At 46.4% G+C, this 17,237-nt stretch overlaps 1 protein-coding gene across 1 annotated transcript in view; it reads right to left on the bottom strand.

The window, feature by feature from the left end:
• Window positions 1-17,237, bottom strand: part of SDK1 (sidekick cell adhesion molecule 1) — an 858,579-nt gene that overhangs the window by 209,917 nt on the left and 631,425 nt on the right. Inside the window, 1 exon segment of the mRNA XM_045541236.1 lies at window positions 7,133-7,269. Within this exon segment, the coding sequence (XP_045397192.1) occupies window positions 7,133-7,269 (137 nt within the window).

Here is a 17,237-nt window from a genome sequence, read left to right as displayed (position 1 = left end):
AAGAAAAAACCCTAAGGCCTTGATAGAAAAATGAGGGAAAGGAAATTGACAGATCATAGCACAGAAAGTACACAAAGCCAAGCAGCTTGGAAAAGTGTGTTCCACAACATCAGCAGTCAGAGCAACGCCAACTAAAACCACCATCAGAAGACCTGAAACTAAGAACATAAATCTTCTGAATGGAAACACAGGAGACTATCTTTGCAAACTTGCAGCAGGAAGATTATTAAAACAATTTCCTTCTAAATAGTCTCATTGGTGTTGCGATCCTGTCCCTGTTGGTGCCTGAAGGCTTAGTTTGGCTGCTGCGTCATACGGCACTGCTGAGGCCACTGGGCAGGGAGGAGATGCTACCTAGGACTGACCAGGCAAAGGCAGAAGGGCAGGGTGGGGAGAGAATTCCCAGACACGCTGAGCCAGGCGCACTGGCACCGAGTATCTGCTGTGCCCGGGCAACTACAAGCAACGCCTCGTTGCTGAAGCATGAAAAGCAAAGCAACGCATGGCTGGCGATGACTCTGGGGAGGCCAGCCGCAGTCAGATGACACACAGAGCACTGTATTCTTCAAGGAGAGAGAAGCCCTATGTAGGGGGGAGCTAGGGCTGGCGATCTGGATGGGGAGGCTCCTGTCAAGTATGAGCACGTGGTGGGGAGCCAGTGAGGAGCCAGTGGGGAATCTGAGCCTCACTGCCCAGCCTGTGGAGCCTTCTCTGCAGAGCCACTGACCAGTGTCAAGCTGGGAAGGCCACTTGGTCAGGTTTGTACTTTATAGAGCTCCCTCTGGTAGCCCCACGAAGGATGGCTCTGAGGAGGCCAAAGCCACGGATCAGTGCCACAGCCAGGCAGGGTGGGTGGATGCAGGAAGGGAGCAGCGCAATGGATTAGATGACAAGTCATGATTTATTGATTTATTTGTCGGGGAAAGGTAATGGTGAATGAGTCAAGAATGACATTGTATTTCTACCTGGGAAGAGGAACAACTTTGGGGGAAGACGCAGAGTTCTATTTTAGAGGTTAAGTGTGATGTGCCTCTAGGACGGAGAGGTGTGGGAGTCTGGAAGACATTTGGTTACAAAGACCTGAGGCTCAGGGCAGAGGCCCAGGCTGGAACCACACATTAGGGACCTGCAGCACGTGGGCGAAAGGCGAGCCCAGACCTGACTCACCAGGGAAAGCATGTGGGGTGAGAAGACCAGTGTCCGGAGCGAGACACACCACAGCACCAGCATGGGCAGGGGAGGAGTCGGGGAAAAGGTCAGGGAGGAGAGTAAGAGGCCAGAACAAAGAGGTCGCGGGAGCTGAGTGGGAGGAGTGAGGAAGGGCATGGAATGCAGGTAAGTGGGGGACGTGGACTGAGCAGTGCCCACCGGTCTGTCCTTTAGAACAATGACGACACAGTCCCAGGAGAGAGGGCTGGGTGGCATGAGGGAGGCTTGGGAAGTGGAGACACTTAGCAGAGGAAGGAGCCAGGAAAGAGGTAGAACTTGAGGACAGAGAGTAGAGGGATTAAACACGGGGCCAAGTCCGGGGGCAGGGAGAGGAAATAAGGGCATGGGTGGAGGACTGGCTTTCAACATATGAGAGACTGTGGAGCTGATTTTTACTTGTTGTGCTTTAAGTAATATCTAAATTTTTATTAAAGAACACATGTAACTTTAACAATAAAAAGTACAAATTTATCTTATATTTTAACTAAATTTAAATATTACAAGGTATGACACAACATCACAACTATGAATAATCATACCTATTAAAAAACTAGCAGTCGAATGAAATACAGTGAAGTGCTCTGAATTGTTAACATAAGTATGCTTGTTACCCACAGGTTCTTACCAGGAGACATCATGACAGTAGGTGTCAAGGTTTGGAAAAATAAAATCATGGGAAGATTTTTATACTTGGGAAGAATAATTTTTCTTACTAACTGGTAAAAGACCACCATTATTCTATGCCAGCAGTGGGATGCCTTAGTCCAGTCCATGGCAAACTCGCAGGGGCTCAGTTTGAGAACTAGAATTTCCTCTCCCAAATATCAGGGTTACCATGGAAACCTATGGCAACTGTTGCAATAGATGAGTATCTGCATTTCTAATATTGTGTGATGCCAATTCACTCGTGTTAAAGGTACATTTTTAAAAAGGTAAAATCATGGTTCTTATTCAAATATAAAATGAACATGTGTCAAAGATTTTAGTTAACTCATTAATTTATGAGGGAACTGGTAAGACGTCACAACTGCATCAAAAGAGAAATCAAACACACACATACTGACAATACTAAAATGAATTTATAAATAGATGCAAAACTGGTCAATATCTGCAGAGCAATAGCCAATTATATTCTACAGGACAAAATTTATTAGCATTTATTTGCATTTCTGTGGACAAAAAGCATTTACAGAGTTGTAATACAGCCCAAAGACGATAAAGGGCAGGTCCCTTTGGAATCATCCCTGAAGGGGGCTGGATGAGACATCCTTTTATTTATTTTTTTGGTCCACTGCAAAATCTTTCACATTTTTGTCCTGACAGTCTTCTTACTTGTGATCATAATAATCTCAAGGGAAGATGATTCTTGATCATAATCAACAGACACTATAGAGAGTGGGTCAAATGCTTTTATTATTCAATAGCATTTTTAGCCTGTTTTTAGGGTCCTCTCTATATGCCATCAAGAATCCCTGCACTCTCTCAGCAGAGGGATCCCCCAGGCTTCCCTCATGTGTCCCCTGGCCTGACCCTCTGCACTCCTCAACCCACCGGGTGGGCACCTTGAACCAGGCCCTAGCACACTGCTGTCCCTCTCTGGGCCCAAGGTGTACTAAAGGTGCACCTGGGACAAAAGAACCATCAGACGTCCCAGGGAGGCGAAACCCAGGATGCCTTCAGAGAGCCAAACACATTTTCCATACAAGGTTTCAACTCGAGTCAAGTGGATGGACAAAGGATCAGTTCGAGCCCCAGCGTTCTGCTCCATAAAGCTCAGAAGAGGCCCTTCTGTAGTGGTGGGAATGTCATAAGGGCACAGGTTACGAGGTGTCTCCCGTGGCCACTCAACCACGTCAGTGTGGCCCCTGCAGGACCCACGGTTTCCAGGAGAATGGCATCCTAATTGGCTTGCCAGGAGGAGCTGGCTGCGGAGGGTCCCCCAAGTAGCTGATGGATGGGCCTACTGGCTGGAGCTATTTAGCACTGTCCATTTGCACAGCGCTGAGTGTAGGCCAAATATAATTTCCATTTTAGTGTACTTGCTGCTAAGCTGCTCTTTCTGGCTATAATTAGCCAGCCTGTTCAGCTGCTTCTTAAGGGCATTTGTTCCTAATAAAAATAAAAACCAGATCATTGGTGCGGACGATGGTACTGCTCTTTCTATTTGCCATAGCAGGAAGGCACGCACCCAATAACTGGTAGCAGCACACGCTGCTTCAGCCAAGGTCACAGACATACTTTATACAGTTGAAATCAGGAAGAGCCAAGAGATAACCGTCTTACCCACTCTACAGTCTCCATGCAGTAATACCTGCAGTAGAGGCTCTGGAGGAAAAAGAACTGGAATCTCGGCCAGCTCCAAGCTAAGGGTAGTCAGGAGAGGCTGAGGCTAATGAGGGACGAACGATGTTCTTTGTCACTTTCTCAGTGAAATGGAGCAACAGGACACCTACAGAGTTGAGCAGTGCGTGCCAGCCACTCTGTCGCCTCTCACAGGTACGGACAGTACTGACACATGGACCCTGCCTGCCCCTAAGGGGTTTATGGTCTTGCCAGAAGACAGATATATAAACCAGTAATTATCCCGTAATGCACTAAGTGCTCAAAGGGAAATAAATATAATGGTATAGGAACCCTGAGGAGGGAAAATTAATTCTTCCTGGGCATGATGGGATGTGGGTAAGTGAGGTGTGAGCTGGGCCATTAAGAGGAAGAATCTCCCCATTCAGACACTGCCACACGCCAGCAGCAAAGTCCCTAAGTCATACTTGACAACCAGCGATTTCCAGACATGCCTTAAGGCCTGGCACCCAGAGGCCCTTCCTGCTGCCCTTGTCCCCCATCCAGCCCTGGTCTCATGTCACCCCCTTTGAAGATTTCCTCTGATTTGTCTCCCATCTGGTTGCTTTACCATGGTCCCAGGGCACTTTGTACAGACTTTAATGGCAGTGTCTTCCACAGGGACATGTTGATGTGTCCGACCCTCTCCTTGCTGCTCACAGTTGAGATGATCACCTCATCTCTGTGTCCCAGCACCCAGGAGAGTGTCTGGTGCGGAGCTGGCATCCAGTCAAGATTTATGGTGCAATGGTTGGATGGTCGCACACAAAACATGCTTCTTACTTAGGCAAGACGTCCCACTGGAAGAACCAGCCATGCGATTGGTTGAGAAAAGGGTTGGTATGGCATTTTGAAGCCATGCCTCATTTTGTGCAAACTGGGGATGGCAGAACACCTCCCTTTTGGAAGATGGCATGTGACTGGAATGGCCAGTCCACCACGAGATACGGGGAAGTGAGATTTGAGCTGGGCTGTTAAGAAGTTAACCAGAGAGATTAACTTGAGTTCCTCTGTCAAGTACCTGACGGAGGGCCAGGGACACAAAGATGAATAAAACAGTCTTCAATCTCAAGGCGATGGACGCCCGATGGGAGTTGTCTGTACGGCGAGCATTTGTCAGAATTTGGATGACAAGCGCTCCGCTCCTGTCACATTCTCTCCACACAGATCATTGTCAAGTCCTGTTTTACTCACAGGCAACACGGCGTGACACCCTCAGGAAAGCCTTATCTTCTCACAAGGGCTATTTGAATAAATAATGCCAATCCCTTGCCTCTTTGGTCAGAGCTGTCTGCACACAGGCTGGTTTCCACCATGCCCCAGCCTCTCCGAGGAAAGAGGCCGGATCAGAGTCAGGGATGCCCACAGGACTTGGGTGGGGGGGCCTGGGCTCTGGCCTTGCTCTGAATGATGCTCAAGACCGAAGTCTTGCAGCCAAGGGTGCAAACTTGGAAACCCAAGAAATGGAAGTAAAATATTGTCTTTGGAGCACCACAAGGGAACTGCTTTGGGTGATGCCCAGTTCAGATTCACAGCGTGGCTTCCTCAATTCTCCGCACAGACTGGAACCCAGGTACAGTGGTCCAGCCTGACAGCACCGCAGGGCTCCCGCTGAAGTGCGAGAGGGAAGACTGCTCCATGGAACATGCGCTAAGAGCACAGGCTCTGGAGTCACAGCCCGGGAGATCCCACCTTCACCTACTACTAGCGAGTGACCCTGGGCCAGTGACTGACACCCTCTACACACCCATTCCCTTCACTATAAAATGAGAACCAAACAGGGACGCTGTGGTGTGAGCATGTGGTATTGCCAGAAGAGGAATCTATCCTAGCAGAGGAAGAGGAAGTATAAGGGATAATTAGGGGAAATAAAGTCAGTTACGTCAATAACAACAGGAAGAGTTACGGGTCGGCGTGAGCTTGGGAAGGATGGTAGCAGAACCTCGAGTGTTTCTGCCTACAGAAGTGAGCAGTGCAGGAGTACACGGGAGTGTCACCAAATACAGTTGGGTTTCAGGGGAGGGAACACTGAGAAAGCACCACTCCTAGCTGTCCAGAAAACAGGAACCTGTCTGCAATGGCAGCGCCATCGTGAGACAAACCATAGGCCAAATGAAGGTGACTGATGTAGGAGACAAGCAGCTTGCGGTCTGGCCAGTTCTGCCTTGGGGGAGTCTGAGGGGAGGAGGCCCAGGAAGGAGGCTCTCACCTGGAATAAAGGACGAGATAATGAAGAGAGGATCCCCCTCAGGTGTGGAAAGGATAGTTCAAGGTGGCGTGCTGGAGAGCTTCTCTGAGCAGGTAGTGGGTAATCATGAGGGATGGCCATCTGGCCCTGTGAGCATTCCAGGTGAGGGAACAGGCCCTGAGATGGGAAACCCAGCCCATTCAGGGAGTCACCGTGAAGCCACCGTGGCCTGGGGTGAGCCATGGCTGCACAGTGACCAGGATGCAGCGGGAACCCACACAGGGTTTATACAGGGCAGTCTAGTCCAGTTGTATTCTAAGATCAGGGCTGCAGCTTGTGCAGACGACAGTTTGGAAGAGGGCAAACATAGAAGCAGGGCTAGTTGGAAGGTGACCACAATTGTGCTGGTAAGAGATAATGGAGGTCAGAGAGAGAGAAGGGAGCAAGACCCAGTGTATCCCAGAACACGGTGGATGGGCCGCTGATGCGGTGGGTGTGGGGCTGGGCTCTGGGGAAACGGACTGAGGACTCTCCCTGGGCTCCCAGCTGGGGACATGCAGGAACCCAGGGTGTTGGTCACGGAGGTAAGAACGACTGCAGTAGTGAGGTGAGGACAGGGTTTGGGTTAAAAAACATCAAAAGATGCAGTTTAAAGAAGTTAAGTTTGAGATGTCTGTGAGACAACCAGATAGAGATGTCAAGTCACTGGGTTCCATGCGATCCTGGAGGTCTGGGGTAAAGGTACCAACGTGAGAGTCGTCAAGGAAGCAATGCCACTTAGGATCATGGGGACATGTGAGATTTCCTGGGAGGAGATTCCAGGGAGGGCAGAGAGGAGTGGGCACCGTGACCGGGAAGTGGGGGGAAGAATGGCCGGGGAGGCGAGGAAGGCCAAGGCTGCAGGGCTGTCCCAGGAAGGCGTGTTTGGCGATGGAGGTTTGAAGGACGGCGCTAAATGGGGCTGAGAGGTTGAGGAAGGCGAGGAAAGAAAAGTCCCACTGAATGCTTAGCACCATGGCTGCGCCGGAGAAAACATCCCCCAGGTGTGAGCTGTGCTGGTGGTTAACTCTGGAGTCAGCCCCAGTGGGAGGCATTATCAACCCATCTCAAGGTCACCCTAGGGGTAACCCCACGGGCACGGCCATCACTGGCCCCACATCCACACTCCCATAAGAGCCCCACCAACTGGTTCACGTCTTCCCTCTCCCAGACCCACATTGCCCTTCTCTTCTCTAAATCGTGAGCCATGTTTTTCGTTTGAAACTCCGTACATAAAGCATCATAACATTTTACTAGTTGTTTTGGGTCTGAGCCAGAAGTAAAGGTTAAGGACATTAAGGGCACACAAAGAAATCTGATTATGGTCTATGGTGACAGTTTTGTTTCGCTACTTACTGTTTTCAGACAGCTCCACAATGTAATAGAGAATAGGACTGTTTCCATCAAAGGGCCGAACCCAAGAGAGCATCACGGCGTGGCTGTGGGAAGAATTTGGGCTGGCCAGGAGGTTCTGAGGTGAATGAGGCAGTTCACTTGAATAAAAGGAATGAAAAGGAGAAAGAAGAAAATGCATGTCAGAATCGACGGTTAGCCTGAGTCCTGACATGCACAGTCCTGGTGTGGAATGTTTTGAACATGAAGAATGTTAAAATATGCCCAAACACAATTACTAGCCCCCCTCCCCCCAAAAAACAAACAAAACCCACTTCCACTCCTTACAGTATTATTTTGTTTTCTGAATTTCAAATTTCACAATTGTATTTAATCCCTATGTTAGGTATCAAAGCAACTAATGACACTGTCACTTAAATGGGGGTGGAAGGATGCAGATTTTCACACACATATTACTTAATTGAGAGAACTTGTCAACAGTTTGGTTTTACAACTACAAGCTGGTCATGGAAATGCAATAAACCATAGACACAGGAAAGGGCCTGGTAGCTGTGACTCAGTATGAAAGTTTCTAACACTAGCCGTTTGGAGTTGCAGAGAAAATGCCCATGTGCATTCTTAGACAACAGTTGCCTCATTTATTGACAGCGTGAGGTTATGTTGCCATTCTATCTTCCGGTAGAATACAGGGATTTCGGGGAAGCACTTAAAGGAAATGTGGTGAAAACACTAGCTAAAATCCCGTGGAAATGGTAAATAACACATCAGCAAGGCTATAAAATGGAAATGTAATTAAAGCAAATAAATTCTGAAAAGACATTACTAATAAAAAGGGTTTTTACTGGGATTTACTGGTGACAAAGCTACAAAACCCTACTGCATAGTTTCTACCAGTGATGAGTCTGCAACCTTAACGTCATAAGCTGCCCAAGCCCAGTATTTAACCTCACACCTCAGGAATCTGGGAGCAGGACCCTGCTCCGTGGCTGTTCCGGATGGCTGCCCCTTCTGCAGCTTCCCAGGCAGCGTTAGGGAAAGGGGATGTGGAGCTGACCCACCTCACCCGCTAACCAGCTTTTGGTCTCTTAGACATCAATTATTGCTGAACCAAACAGGTCAGAACAAAAAGCCATAATTATACTTGATATTTTTAATTTAAAAATTGTACTCATTATACTTTGAAATTTATTAAGCTGTTTCGTGCTTTCAGCTGCCTAAGAAACATAGCTAATCTGTGTGTACTATTCGTAAATACACTAGTATTTCTAATGTGGACTGCAACTATATTATACCTTAGTACAATAAAGAACCAACTTGAGTCTGAAATGCTGTCTTGTTTTTTCCTTAGTTGTGAATTAAGAAAAAGCTGTTATTTCTACTTGAGTTCTCTAATAACCAAATCTCCATTAGATTTCCAATGAAGAACAATATAAACAAAATTCCAGGATAAAAATGTTTATTCTACTTCTCCCAAGCTCTATTTCCTATTAATATTTTTTCCCCCAATCTGAATTGGTTTGGTCTGAAACCAAATCAAAGCTGTTGCAATAGCCCCACCTGAAAACAAACCAAGAATAAACTTAGAATGATATATCAAGATAAGGCTGTAGTATCATAAAGAATTCATCTGGTCTGGGATGGAGCTTCTGAACCCTTGGAATTTCCTGAATGACAGAACTGTTTTTGTCACTTATGATGGGCCTCTCCAGCCACAGCTGAGTTTATGCTCATGAGGTGACTCAGGGTGGAGGCCTGGACTGGTCCAGGATGGGGTCTAGCCTTGCTGGAAAGACCAACCATGTGACTCGATGCAGTGATGCTGGCCCAACCTGCCATCACAGTCCTGCCCTCCCACAGCTGACAAGCCAAGGAGGGGTACAAGGCCATACAGAGGCCAGGACAATACGAGGCCCCAGAAATCTAGGAGTGGACCATGGAGTGGTCTGGAATCCAGAGCAGGGCTGCAGGGGGCAGGCCTAGTGGTGAGGTGGGGATGGAGTGGCTGGGAGGGGTCTGGGTGAGTGGAGAGGGAGGGCAGGCTCTCCCAGGGGTGGCAACTCGAGCTCAGGCAGGATGACGAAGGTGAGTGGCCTGCTAAGGGCGTGGGTAAGACTGGCGGGATGTCTGGGCCATGAGAATGGTAGGAATGCAGGTTTGCACTGGGCTGTGGAGCAGGCAAGAGAAGAGACGACGGGCAGGGCCAAGGAAAGGTGTGGTTCACCTGACCAGAGGGACCAGGGAGGAGTCCCTGTTCACAATTTCTGGGTTATCTTTTTGACACTGACTTTCCAGGGCTGGCACTGGGACCCCAAGGGCAGCTCACTGGAAATGGTACCAAGAGATCGTACAACCAGCAGGTAATAACCTGTAACAGTCGGGAGGGAAAACAGATCATAAGGCTAACAATGGGTCAGAGGCTCAAAGAAGCCAGGCGAGATAAGAGAGAAAGGGTGCACACACTTTGCAAAAGCAACATCTTGTCCTGGTGACCATCATATGTGACATGAACGGGCTCTTGTCGGACAACAGGAGTGTCTGACCTGTGGTCCCTGAGAAGCTACGTCTCTGCAAACTTTTTCTTATGACCCGACCCTGAGTGGGTTATGCTTGATCCTATTCTAAATTTTAAGTTTATTTTTCCCACAGTGAAATCTTACCCTTGTTTCAGATCAGGCTTCTCTTAGGCTAAGATGCTAGTGCACGCAGAAATGGCCCGTCTCACAGCTGAGTGGCAGCCTTGCTCTTGGGGCTTTGTAGACTGTAGCCCTGTCATACTATCTTAAACAGAGGCCACTAACCAAGCAACGTCTGCCACCCAGATGTGAGCTCCTAAGATCCCTGGTATACACTCCTGTGTCCCTCTGTCCTCTCTCAGAGCCTGCTCACTCCCACTCAGGGTGTGCATCTGGGCTGGGGGAAGGGGGTTCTCATTTCCCTTTTCCCTGCAGATCAAAGCAATTGATGAGAAGGCAACAGGGTCTGCCAGAAGCAGGCACAATGAATAGCAAAAGTGGCAGTTAAGAGCCTGAGACAAAGGGATTAAAAAGATTCTTTAAAAGATTAAAAGCAAATACTTAAGAACTTAAAAAGCAAAGCAGCCTTGAGACACTGAGTGTAGGAACTAAGACCTCCCAGCCCTGTGGGGCCAAGGCCACCAGTGTCCGTGATGCACAGACAGGTGCGAAGCCCTCATCTAGCACCGCCGAGAATGTCTACCTCGCTGGCTCAGACTCATATCCAGTGTGATGATTTTTACACACATCACGGGTCTCAAAGTTGGAGGGAAATTTAGACTTTTCACTACTCCCAGTGCCTACCCTATGTGAGCATCCCCTCTGCAATATCTCCTGTGTTCAGTATTACCTGTTTAGTGATGCAAAGAAGCTTTTAATACAGAGGTGTGTCACAGAGAATGCGGGTTCAGTTCCAGACCACCACAATAAAGCAAATATCACAATAGAGAAAGGCACACAGATCTTTTGGTTTCCCTGTGCATATGAAAGTTTTGTTTACACCATCCGGTACTCTTTTAAGTGTGCAATAGTGTTATGTATTAAAAAAGATACATACCTTAATTGAAAATACTTTATTGCTAAAAGATGCTAATAACCACCTGAGCTTTCAGTGGGTTGTAATCTTTTTGCAGGTGGAGAGTGTTCCTCGATGTTGACAGCTGCTAACTGGTCAGGGTGGTGGTTGCTAAGGTTTAGGTGGCTGTGGCAGTTTCTTAAAATAAGACAACAATGAAGTGTGCTGCATCAATTGACTCTTCCTTTTCTGTAACATGCAATGCTGTCTGATAGCATTTTACCCACAGTAGAACTTCTTTCAAAAGTGGAGCCAATTCTCTCAAACCCTCCTGCTGCTTTATCAACTAAATTTATGTAATATTCTAAATCCATTCTTGTCATTGCAACAATGTTCACAGCATCTTCACTAGGAATAGATTCCATCTCAAGAAACCACTTTCTTTGCTCATCCATAAGAAGCAACTCCTCATCCGTTAAAATTTTATCATGAGATTCTAGCAATTCAGTCACATCTTTAGGCTCCACTTCTAATCCTAGTTCTCTTGCTATTTCTACCAGATCTGCAGTTATTTTCTCCTCTGAAGTCTTGAACCCCTCAAGGTCATCCATGAAGGTTGGAATCAACTTCTTCCAAACTCCTGTTAATTTTGATATTTTTACCTCCTCCTCAAATCATGAATATTCTTAATGGCACTCAGAATGGTGAATCCTTTCTAAAAGGTTTCCCATTTACTTTGCCCAGATCCATCAGCGGAATCACCGTTTATGGCAGCTGTAGCCTTACAATATGTATTTTGTAAATAATAAGACTTGAAAGTCAACATTACTCCTTGATCCATGGGCTACAGGGCGGATGCTGTGTTAACAGGCATGAAAACAACATTAATCTCCTTGAACATCTCCATTTGTGCTCTTGGGTGACTAGGTGCATTGTTAATAAGCAGTAATGTTTTGAAAGGAATCTTTTTTCTGAGCAGTAGGTCTCAACAGTAGGTTTAAAATATTCAGTAAACCATGCTGTAAATAGATGTGCTGCCATCCAGGCTTTGTTATTCCATTTGTAGAGCACAGATAGAGTAGATTTAGCATAATTCTGAAGAGCCCTAGGATTTAGGAATTTCAGAATGGTAAATAAACATTGGCTTCCACTTAAAGCCACCAGCTGCATTAACCCCTAACCAGAGAGTTAGCTTGTCTTTTGAAGCTTTGAAGCCAGGCATTAACTTCACTCTAGCTATGAAGATCCTAGATGGCATCTTCTTCCAACAGAAGGCATTTGTCTAGACTGAGAATCTGTTGTTTAGTGTAGCCACTTTTATCAGTGATCTTAGTAAGATCTTCTGGATAAATCACTTCAGCTTCTACCTCAGCACTCACTGTTTCACCTTGCACTTTTATGTTATGGAGATAGCTTCTTTCCTTAAACCTTATGAATCAACATCTGCTAGTTTCCAACTGTTCTTCTGCAGCTTCCTCACCTCACCTCAGCTTTCACAGAATTGAAGAGAGTAGGACCTTGTTCTAAATTAGGCTTTGGCTCAATAGAATGTTGTGGCTGGTTTGATCTTCTATCCAGACCACTCATTTTATCCATATCAGCAATAAGGCTGTTTCACTTTCTTATCATCTGTGTGTTCACTAGGGTAGCACTTTCAGTTTCCTTCAAGAACTTCTCCTTTGCATTCACAACTTGGCTAAGCGGTTGGTGAAACAGGCCCAGCTTTTGGCCTATCTTGGGTTTCAACATGCCTTCCTCCCTAGCTTAATCATTTCTAGCTTTTGATTTAAAGTGAGGGACATGCATGTGACTCTTCTTTTCACTTGAACACTTAGAGGCCACTGTAGGGTCATTAATTCGCTTAATTTCAATATTGTTACGTCTCAGGAAATAGGGATGCCCCAGGAGAGAGAGAAAGATGGGGGAATGGCCAGTTGATGGAGCAGTCAGCACATATACAACATTGACTGATTAATTTCACCGCCTTATATGGGCACAGTATGTGATGCCCCAAAACAATTATAATAGCAACATTAAAGATCACTGATCACAGATCCCCATAATAGATATAAAAATAATGAAAAAATTTGAAATATCGTGAGAATTCCCAAAATGTGACACAGAGAATGAAGTGTGCACATTCTGTTGGGAAAATGGCACCAACAGATCTGCTCAACACAGGGTTGCCGCAACCTTCGATTCATTAAAAACACAGTATCTGCAAAGTGCAATAAAACAAGGTATGCCTTATGCTGGAAATACAAACCATTTCTTTAAACGATACGTTTTGGTTATCTGGAAAATTAAGCTTTGTGAAATCCTTGACTAACCCATCAATAACAGATAAATGAGGCCTTAATATATTCTGAATCCATTTCAGAAAATCTTATCTGATGGGAATAGATTGCATCTAGGCATTTCTCTGCCAACTTTGAAAGGAGATAAATGATCAGCAGAGTGACTCACAGACAGTGATATGCAGACAGGGTGACAAATGAAAGGTCCTACAGAACAATGGAAAGAAGCCCAGCGCTGAGTCACTTTGTAATTTCAAGAGAATGGGGGTGGGGGGATCACCATCAGGCAAATCATACTACAATAATATCAGAAATGAAAAATAACAAAATAACAAAAACCTGGACTGTACGGGAAGGAGATTAAGTGAGCCGTGTGTGAGGAAAACAGTTTAGACAAAGACTCAGGAGAGAGCAATTGGTAAAATTGTGGCTGCAGGGGGGGAATTGCTCTGGCAGAAGAGGATCAGATAAGTATTTTTCTATATAAAAAGCATTGCCCCTTTAATGCACAAATGATGACTTGGTCAAACCCATCTTCTCTGACTTCACTCTGAGGATGAAGATGATGGGGGCTTGATAACTCTGGGAAACGTATTAAATTGTTCACTCCTTATTATGGCTTTGTCAGAAGTGGTTTTATTGAAAGAAACCTCTCTGACTGCCTCAGGATCCGAGTCTTCAGAAGGTCAGCTCCGTAAATTGGGTTTTCTCTGTACTCCAGGCTCATGAGAGTTGGTCTCTGATTTCAGGAGGAGAGATGCAATGCTAATTGGGTCTTTAAATGATTTAACAATTAATCAATCCATAAAGCCTCAGGAGCCTGGTCTCTCTGGTGTGCTCAATGCAGCAAGATGCTTTGGGGGGATATGGAGTCATCCCAGAGACCAGCTCCTGCCCTTGTGGCACCAGCACACTGGTAGGAAAGACGTTACACTAAAACGAGGGGTGATCAGCATTTTATGATGAACTGTGCTGTTAATTTACGCGATGCATCATGGAACCATCTGGAATTTTAGAAGCCTCTTCTCTCAGGGAGGGGATTAAGGCAGAGCCCTCATAAATTAGTCCTTCTCAGTGGTGCACAGCGCAGCGCCCCATGTTTACTCAGAGAGTGGAGTGAGGCTCACTCAGACACTTACTGGGCCCTGCTATACTCCTGGCGCGGCTCCAGGCACCGAGGGCTCAGCACCAAGCAGACACATCCAGCGTCCAGCGTCAGACGGCCATATGAACATGGGCAGGAATAAAGCAGGGTAAAGGAGAGAGAAACGTCCCGGCCCCAGGAGGCTGTTGATGACGGGAGGAAAGGCATTCTTGCGTAAGACGGAAACAACCGCATGCCCATCCTCAGCTGGGTTTCACGCCAGGTTTACAAACACTCGTTCACGCAACCCTCATGATAGTCCTTTAGGGGACACAATGCGATGCTCAGTTTACGAGTTGAGAAAACCGAGGCTGAGAGGTGAGGTGACCGGCCCAAAGTCACACAAGGAGTAAGAGGTGGGCAGGGCCTCCCGCCCAACCTTGCCCATGGGTGGCTCTGCAGCCCTGCTGTGACTGTCATGGGTGCGAGGTGGGGTCGAGGGGTTGCCCCTTCAACCTGGCTTAAACGAGACAAAATGTAGTGCTGAAGCACTTGCCATGGAGCAAACAAACATGAGAACAATCCTACAGATGGTCTATTTTTGAAAATTTCACTTCTAATGCTCCTAATTTCTATATTTAACAAAGTAGCTTTTAACTGAAGTGGAGAGGCAAGGGGAGAAAAGGCTTTCAGGCTTTTCTGAAGGACATTGTTTAGCTATAAGTACCTCTCAGGCCCTTCTGCAATATGAGATTTTTTTCTTGTCCTTTTTTTTTTTTTTGGTCATCTGAGTAAAACATGGAAATGTTACTGAGCTCGATTTGAAAGTTCTCAGAGAAGCCCAGAATGCCCTGTGATCGTGGATTATTAGTATTATCATTACTATTGTCATTACTGATGTTGTAGAGTCAAGTCCTATTTGGATCTAAAGACATGTCACAAAAGAGCCTACAACTTTCCCCATCCATTCAGATCTGGGGCAGCAGAGTTCATTACACTAACAAGTCACAAGGAACAATCGTCTTCCAAATCAGTTCTGTAACCAGTTGTACCTAAATTGGTTTGAATCACAAATCTGCAAATATTTCTATATTTAGCGATGAGGTGTTTTACCATTACAGAAAGCCTATTATTTTATACATACAGCAACATTTGCTGAAAAATGTATTTTACTTAGAGGAAATCAAATAAGCAAATAGTAGGGAAGATATGTAAATCAGTAGAACATAAAAATTGTGCAGAATAAAAAGAATGCTTTATTGGAAGTATGCAATTTGGCTTCTGCTGACAGAGTCTTTATGAACTGCTAACACTTATTTATTTGATACCAACGATGGATGATCTAAGAGTTCTCAAAGGTAGTTTTAAAAATGTGAATAGCACAATAGATTATATGAATTCACTTGCCATGTCCTCCAATGTTATCAAAATGAAAAAAAAAAATAGTCCTCAACCTGAGATATGGAAGGCAGGAGGAGAGGCAGGAGCAGAGCTGGACAAGGGCTTTCAGGCACTGACCGCCAGGCTTTGGACAGAGCTACGTGGGCCCGTGCGTTTACCCAGGGGGTGCCAAGGGCACACCAGCACCAAAGGTGGGGTGCTAGGAGGGGCTGCCAGTGGCCCTGACATACGCACATTCACTCATCCAGCCATGCATCCAACCAGCCAACCGACCCACGTATACTCATTGAGCACCTATTGTGTACTGAACACCGTGTCAGGCACTCACTCAAATGCAGACCTGTGTCATCAGATGCTTCTCCCTCAGGAGGAGGAGGAACCTGAGGATGAGCTCACCCACCCCAGGGTACCCAACGTGAAGAGGCAGGGTGGGCCAGGTGCGGGGAAGAACCGCGGGAGGCATCCTGGCGTCACAATGGCAGGAAGTGATCCTGCAGCTGAATCTCAAGGATTTGGGTAAAGCCGGCAGAAGACACAAGCCAAGCCACAGGGGCAGCAGATGGCTGAGGCCCACGGGAAGGGCAGGCAGAGCCAGGGGCAGGGGCTCTGATGCCTGTAGGCAGGGGGTGGGGGACATTCCTCCCAGGCACATTCCCAAAGCTGGAGAACCATTTGTGTGGCAGCCTTGCAGCTGGTCCTCTGGAGCCACAAGGACTCCTGTGGCTTCATGACTAACTAGGGTGACCTTTGCTCCCAACAGGTGACTAATGTCGAAAGAGAACAAGGAGCCATCCTGGAGAGAGACAGAGCAAGAGGTGGAATGGAATATTTTTTCAGGTACTGAAGATACAACAGGGCTTTCTGGACTGGCTGCTACACATCATTAACCTTTTACATTCCACAAACAGAGGCTACAGGAAAGCAGTTTGTTTGTTCACTCATTCACACACACCTGCAACAAACACAGGAGGCCACATGCTCAGCACCTGCAAACATTTTTTCCACTTTTAATCCCCTCGGCTGGAGTCTAGGGATTCAAAGATAAATGAGACATGGCCTTTGTACTCAAAGTGTTCAAATTCTATTTTTAGGGAATGATTTTTGTATAGAGTCTTTCCTGGATGAAGGTGGGCAGAGTCCAGTAAGAAAAATTTCTCAAAATTGCCTTTTTCTAATGGCCCAGCATGTCAAACGTCAGCCAGGGACGGATGGGTTGGCATGTGCCTCTGGAGGCGGTGGGGGCCCTGACAACTGCTCAGCTTTGATTCTTTATTTTCAGGTTTTATTTTTGTACTCACGTGCTCCAGGAATATTTGAGAAGGCACAACTTTTAAAAAGTAAATAAATACATGTCAGAAAAATAAAATTTGTCAGCAGGCATTTTGGTTTCCTGCTCCATGAATAAAGAGGGAGTTGAGGAAGAGAGAGAGGAAGACGGAGGAGAGCGGTGGTTTCCCACCCGGGCTCTCTAGGCCCCCAAAGAGGGTCTGGATTGGAAGTAATGGGCAGCCGCTTGCTGTTTTGAGGATTTCAAAAGACTTAATGGAAAGTATCTATTTTCCCATGGAGAGGCAGCAGGGACCAACTTACCTTGAACTCGGAGTCTAGCTGGCATTCACCTTTGTGGGCTGACCCTGGCATTTTTCACTGATTGGAAGCTCTGATGGGCATTAATGGAAAAATGAACTTACTGGCACTTAAATGCAGCGTGGTAAACAGCCTGTCGGGATAAGGTGTCAATGGAGGAAACATGACACAAAGCTCAATGGGGATGAAAACCAACAATCAGACTGTCTAC

Source organism: Lemur catta, chromosome 2, assembly GCF_020740605.2.
Source record: "Lemur catta isolate mLemCat1 chromosome 2, mLemCat1.pri, whole genome shotgun sequence".
In the NCBI taxonomy this organism is placed as follows: Eukaryota; Metazoa; Chordata; class Mammalia; order Primates; family Lemuridae; genus Lemur; species Lemur catta.
Note: the sequence above shows the minus strand (reverse complement) of the source record. Positions and strands in the feature narration are given on the sequence as shown.